This window comes from Pelobates fuscus, chromosome 8 (genome assembly GCF_036172605.1).
Source record: "Pelobates fuscus isolate aPelFus1 chromosome 8, aPelFus1.pri, whole genome shotgun sequence".
Taxonomy (NCBI): domain Eukaryota; kingdom Metazoa; phylum Chordata; class Amphibia; order Anura; family Pelobatidae; genus Pelobates; species Pelobates fuscus.
The window spans coordinates 17,377,578-17,384,899 of record NC_086324.1 but is presented as its reverse complement, the minus strand read 5'-3'; the positions used below and the strand labels follow the sequence as shown (position 1 = coordinate 17,384,899).

The 7,322-nt window shown below is 38.5% G+C and overlaps 1 protein-coding gene across 1 annotated transcript; it reads right to left on the bottom strand.

Annotated features, from left to right (window-relative positions):
• Positions 1-1,058: 1,058 nt before the first annotated feature.
• LOC134570635 (uncharacterized) lies at positions 1,059-6,450 on the bottom strand. Its single transcript, XM_063428565.1, has 3 exons — positions 5,769-6,450; positions 2,685-3,263; positions 1,059-1,239 (listed from the first exon to the last, which is right to left on the bottom strand). The coding sequence occupies exons 1-3, from the start codon at positions 6,386-6,388 to the stop codon at positions 1,182-1,184; spliced, it is 1,257 nt and encodes a 418-aa protein (XP_063284635.1). The 5' UTR covers positions 6,389-6,450; the 3' UTR covers positions 1,059-1,181.
• Positions 6,451-7,322: the final 872 nt, after the last annotated feature.

The following is a 7,322-nucleotide window of genomic DNA, read 5'->3' as shown; positions in this document are numbered from 1 at the left end:
AACTTAGTGGCACACATGAAATATACAAAATGCCCAGCAAAAATGCAATCCGTATGTAAAATATGCACAAAATTATTTTTTACCACATACTTTGGCATGTAATGGTAAAAAAATGGGGGCATGTTAAGGCACAATATGCACCTTATGAGATACCCTGGAGTGTCTACTTTTACAAATGGTAGGCCTTTGTGGTTTTTTTTTGAACAGTCAAACTACTATAATACCCCAAATGGAAGCATAGGCTCATTAAATCCGTCTCTCAAAATTCTACTGTGAATACTGAAAATGACAGGTCTCCTATATGGCACTGTAGCTTCACAAAATAGGGCCAAAGACATACAATGGGGGTACCGTTGTACTCAGCAGAAGTAAATGAACACATAATAAAACTTTGTACAGGAATAGCACACACCAACTTTACAAAATACACATGAGAAGTTCTTTGTTATAAGTTTGTGTGCGAAAACCACCAAAAAACAAAATTTTACTCCAATATTTAGCAGAGGTTGGCGGTAAAATGGCTACGTAGAAAGTGTCAAAACAACCTTAGGTAAATAGCCTGTGGTGTCTACTTTATATAAATATATACTTTTGTGTGGCAATTTTGTTTTCTTTTATGGTTACAAGACAAACATACCAAATTCTAAAATCGCTCCACATAAAAAGTTTATTTTACTCCTTGTGCTTTGTGACCTGTAACTACCAAAAAAAACTTAAAATCCCAGACACATTATATATTCTGTAATTCAGAACAACTAAATGAATTTATTTTTAATTACTTTCCTTAACCTGCAAGCTTGAAAAAGACCTTTGTTGGTCGAAACGTTGCTTGGCGTTGCATTTTTTCCTAATAAATCTGCATACGGTTTCAATTTGGAGTGCCTGTGGTCCTTTCTTCTTTCGTGTATAATTCTGGGATTGCTGGTCCTGATCCGGAGCACCCTTGGCCGCTGGGATTGAGTGCGGTTCCCACCATCTACTTTGCGTAGTAGTTCTATATAAATAATCACAATGATAGCAATAAATTATAATAAGGTCATATTGTTTGATGTCCTTGTGAAGTGGAGAAATAAGAATCACTATTTTACGATCAATAGTATGATTTTTAGAATTAGACTTGGATTAGAATTTATTCTGGAAAGTATCTCGAACATTCGGTATCGGTAATTGGCAGATTCAGATTAATTTCCTTCTATACTTGGTAATAAGACTTTCTTCATTTCCTCTGATTTTAAGACCCTGGGAATAGGAAAAAAAAAAAGATTTTCATGGTTTTAAACTGTACAAACAATGACTCCCTATGGTTGAATTTATAAAAAGTCCTACACAACCATTGATTAGTCTTAGAATGTATCAAACTGCAAAGTATGTCGATCCTTTACTAATAAAGTATTTAGAATAGATTTATCCACATTTCATAAAAGAACAATGAATGAAATACAATGAATTATTATTTTAGCCTGTCTTTATTAAAGCCACCATAAATAACCATTTAACATTTTGGCTCCAACAGAGCCTTTATCACTGAAAATTACTTCTGCTATTGTGAGTGCTGATTTTGCCCAATGTTTAGATGTGCATTGCACTGATAATTGGGACTGTTCTGATATTTATATTATTTCCTTTGTTATTGCCATTTATTGCACAGTCCTGTTACAGAAGAGGTCAGCAGAGAATTCTTTGCATTGACCATATATATATATATATATATATACCGTATATACACTTCGAAATAGTATTCTATGCAGTGTAAAATGTCCGCTACCTAGAGCACGTTATATTCTTCCTTTTTCGTTCATCTCGTAGAATATTATAAAACATATGGGCAAAAATGATCTTAACGACACAGTGTCTAGATTCATATATATATATATATATATATATAGTTTCTGCCCATTTACCATCTGAATATGCCCGTCAAACCCAAGAATCTGGCTAGGCTTGGGGCAATGCATAAACTGCTTTTTTTATTCATTTTTTTTATGCAAGTTTTTTCTTCTGAAGGCTTTTTGGTTATTGTTCATTGGTTACATGTTTATCTTATTTTGATATGAAACTAAAACTTGGGTTAACGTAACATTGAGTAAACTCGTATCTAACGGGGCCTTAAACTGGTTCCCTAATAAATTTATAGAATAACGGGTTGCTCCTCTTGAAAGCCTGAGACGTTGGCCGGCTATCCAGGAAAATATGATATGAGTGAGTCAAGTAAGAGACTCTAGAGTGGAATGCCCAGTACGAAAATAAACAATTGTTTATTTTGTGGCGATTTTCATACATCGGGCTTCACGATTTCATAATAAAGTGTGTTTTTCTAATGAAATTAATAAAGTAAGCATTTTATCTGAACCTGATCTTTCAACTCTTCCTTAATTCTTTTTTTTTGTTAGATCCCATGATGCCCCTCATATTATTAGTTTATCATATTCTCCTGTCCCAACCCAGATTATGTCCTTTAGATTGCAAGCTCATTTTGTGTAATAGTGCTACAGGATTCCTTATGTCCTCACCAGCATGTCAAATGATGTCTCACTTTATAGCTGGTAGACTATGTAACATGCTCTGGATAACAACAGTACACAAGAACTATTGGATAACAAATAATAACTAAATATGAAGAAATGGAATAGTAAAAGATCCAACACTCAACGGATGAACATTACAACCCAGTTCCTTTGAATTACCTTAGATAAAGGCTCATCTTAGAATTTTTGCACACGGAGTCTCTGGACCTTTCACCACAGCAGCTGTAGGATCCATTCAGATAGGCACGATCATGATTCATGTACTCTGCAAACGCTGACTCGATACAGTAATTTGTACGGGGCAGTAGTTTTCGATGAGTAAACTGTTTTTCCATTCTGCTTCCCATGGTCTCTTTAACTGTGTGCATGTATCCGAGGAAGTGGGAGACTTCATGAATTATTGTTACTAGACAAGAGTCAATTTTCAGAGATTCACTTCTCTCCCAAAAAGGCGGGCATAGATAAATTATTCTATCACCTAATCTTGGATGAACATAAGCGATTGTACCTTTCTGATCTTTGCCTCTCATGAAGGACACTTTCTGGAGTTCACTAATTAGATCTTCTACTAGACTTGGGTTAATTAATGGAATTAAGGGATTGCTATTGAGGTCTTCTGGTTTCTCCACCAGCAGATGGTCCTTTTTCTTCAGAGTATCATTCAGGATATTCAGGGTTCTCTGTTTTGCTTCCTCTGCCAGTATCTGCTCATCCTCACTCAAAGGAGATGGCTTGTTTCTATTAAGAAAATAAAGTTTCATAATGATCTTACTGTTTGTAGCAAAATGAATGCCCTAACTACACTTTTATTCCCTTTTGTTTGGCTGTCCGTGCACCAAATCGTTTACCAAATCAACCAATGCATGGGTCCCCAGATTCCTTTTGTGTTTTGGGCACCCTGTGCCCATTATTGTTGCAAGGTATGTGGAATGTATTGCTTGTCTGTGCCTTTTCCCCTCCCCCTTTTTCATGTCCTATTGTTTTCCCAGCAGGGAGATGATCCAGGGACATTGCCAGACCAGTTTAATCTAGTTGCCCTGTCCCTCCTCAATCTCCCACCAGTCCTTGCTATTCTCTGACCGCACCCTTCCATAAACTTTAGTGCTCTATGTACCCTATTGTATGTAAATGAGGCTGTTGGGGGCTTAAATATGTGTGCTATGTATATTAAAGTGAATTGCTGTTTGAACCTTCACCAAGTGTCGTCTGGTGATTGGTCCAGCGTGGAAAAGGCCCTCAGTGATCCCAGTCAAGCCTCGTGACTGGGTCTGAAGTGCTCCAGGATCCCTGATAGCTCCGAGGAAGCAGACTTGGTGCCGGTACTTGGTCAGAGTACTGGAGCTCTGTCACACTGTTCATTGAATACATCCCGAGAGTCTAACACAAAATAAGATTAATTTAATTTAAATATTTAGCAAATGATATAATAATTCAGTTCAAACATTGCAGATAAAAATAAAAAAAATAGAAGCGTTGTTTAATTCTCAATGTAATCCAAAAAAGTGGAAAAGCATCAATCTGTGCATGTGTCTATATACATTCCAAATGATTGCTATAGTGAACAGTGCCACTTAAACTGAATATCAACAATCTGTGTTTCTATACTCTATAAATAATGTCAAGAGTGAACAGTGCCACTCAATCTGATTAACAATCCGTGTTTCTATACACTATAAATATTGTCAATAGTGAACAGCGCCACTGCAAATCAATATCAATAATATGTGCAAGTGTATAGTACCAGCAGCAAGCACACCAAAGTGACACATAATATCATAATAAATACCAGAATTAACAGTGGCGGACTTAGCATTAACTTAAATACTTAGACCAATAATTCTTCATAAATACAAATCTAATAATGATAATACAGATATATAATAATCGATAATAGTACTTTAATGTGATAAAATTAGTGAACATCTGGAGGTCCAGCTCATATTTACCAGAGCCCTGTCGCCCTGGCTCTGGGTATCCACAGCTCCACTGGAGAAGAATATAATCTATGGGTGTAAGAGTATTATGGGAGATGTAGTCCACAACATCTGGAGTGCCCATGGACGTATCAGCTGAGCTAGATTAAGGGTAGACTTGACTACGTTTTGAGGTGTGATTCAGTAAATGCACATTTTGTCACTCCTGTTAATTATAGGAACATAGTATTTTATAAAGGAAATCACACAAGTCACACATCAGCTCTGAACTCACCATGGTCACTTATTGCAGCTGGCATTAGTTTGCATTAGAGTAAGCACCACCGGTGATTGATATGATATCAAAGTTTAAAGATGGAGGGGCACTTGGCTCTACTCCTGGAATTTGGATCTGTCCTGTGACTTGTTGGGCTCTTCCCATTTAACCCCATGTACTACAAGTGGGGCACCCCGAGCTGCCTCCTGATACCCCATGAAAAAGGAACTTTGAAGGTCAATGAGGCCTCAGAAGTAGTCTGAAACGTGGGCTGCCTACCACCACTGAGGAGCTGCAACATCCGGTGCACTCACCACAGTCAACTACTTGGGACCCAACGGGGAAACTCTGCATCCACAGCTATAACTTGAACTGCTAACCTACACCTAAACCAGTTATTATATTGTTTAGTTTATAATTTGTATATCTTGTAGTTTATGTTTTAGTTTCACTAGAAAAATGCATGACGATGAATTTACCTACGGACACGTTCCATTCCATTACCTCCTGGGGGCATTGGGGGTTTAGTTCCCTATAATCTCCTTCACACCCCTCACCCCCCACCCATGTACGCTATACCTAAATCTCTCAACTTGATCTAGCGAAGTAGGCGATAGCCTCTTGTTGTGCTTATTGGAAGTGTACACTGTACAACATCCATATCTTGGTACAAGGCACATAGCCTTTTCCACCCCTGTGCAGCTTTAAATTTTGCTTTTTCCTTTCCCTTTCGGGGTGACAGGCTCAGTTAAACTTTATTACAACTACATATATATATTTTATTTTTATTGTATTTAAACAAAAAACTCTTAATTAAACCACTCTAGCCATTGATGCTCTTGGCATAACACAGCGGTTTTGTTTTTTTGTCTGTATTTTATGTGGATTGAAAATAAAAAAAGACTAACAAAATATAAATATATATAAATTACCTTTTGTAATTATCCCACATTCATTAAAGAAAAAAAGAACCCATTACATTATAAAAACATTCTTTAACTATTTACAGTAACAATGCACTACCTAGCTCAACAAAACACTGAACACAATTACCTTAAATAAATGCTCATCTCAGAGTTATCACAGACGGAGTCTCTGGATCTCTCTCCGCAGCAGCTGTAGAAACCCTTTGTATAAATCCCTTTATGATTCATATAGAGGGCAAACGCTGACTCGATACAGTAATTTGTGAGGGGCAGTAGTTTTCGTTGATTAAAATGTTTTTCCGCTCTGTTTTCCATGGTCTCAGTAATGGTGTGTTCGTACCCTAGGAAGTGGGAGACTTCATGGATTATCGCAGCTGGCCGAGATTCAGTACCTAAAAATGTACTTCTAAACCAAAAAGGTGGGCAGAGAAAAATGATTCTTCCATCTGATCTTGGATAAACATAAGTGATCCAGTTATCACGTACATCACGACAGCCTCTCACGAAGGTCACTTTCTGGAGTTCACTAATGAGATCTTGTACCAGACTAATTAATGGAATAGACTTATCCGAGGAATGGCCAGTGAAGTCTTCTGGTTTCTCCACCAACAGACGGTCCTTTTTCTTCAGAGTATCAGTCAGGATATTCAGGGTTCTCTGTTTTGCTTCTTCTGCCAGTATTTGCTCATCTTCACTCAAAGGAGATACATTTTTTCTTTTATGTTTAAAGAAAAGTGCTGTGGCCATTGTAAGACACTATTACTGGAGATCCAAGGTATTGTCTGTGTAGTCTGTAGGAAGTCATTCTATATAATGGGTGCATGTGTCATGGGATAGTCCCAAAAATACTTATTATATACAGACTGATCTATCAATCCAGTGAATTCCATTTTAAAACCATACTTTCACTTTCATTATCAAGTGTTTTCAAGAAAATTAGTGTCTTAATCATAAATTAATGTGGGGAAAAAACTCTTCGGTATATGAAAAGCCAAATTTTAAAGAGAAACTATAGGCAATTAGACCGCTTCAGCTCATTGAGGTGGTCTGGGTGCAGTGTCCCTATTGCACTTAGTGCTGCAATGTAAAACACTGAGTTGCAGAGTATCTGCAATGTTTATACTGCAGCACTGAGTCTGTCGCTGCTGGATGAAGACTTGGGGGGGAAAAACATGTATAGGAGTTGGTTTGGGAGAGAAATTTGGGGGGGGAAAGAGTGTAAGAGAAAGAGAGTGGGGAGAAAGTAATGAAGCCCATGGAACAACGCAGTAGGAGGAGTGTGCCTTGACAGAGCCAGGAAGTGGGCAGGTGCTAGTGTTTGGGGGTTGGATTAGTTTAATGGAGCTTGGGGGCGGAGACAGGGAGTATAAAGAGCAGCCATTTTAGAATAGGGGCCATTTTAACCAGAGCCTTTCTTACCTGTAAATTGTGTCAGGTCGGCGAGGTTCTTTTTCTTTGTCGTTTCTGCAGGATTATGGCGTCGCTAGATGAGATCCTGGATGGTGTTCGGGCAGCTGTGAAGGATAGAGGACTGGATTGGCTTCACCAGCAGTTGGGGACTGCCGGGCCTGCTCCTGCGGTACCGGCCCGTCGACCGGCGAGGAGGACGAGACCACCTCAGTGTTTGAGCCCGGGCGCTGGGCCCGCAGCGCGGCGGAGGAGGAGCCCTTCGGCGGGATGT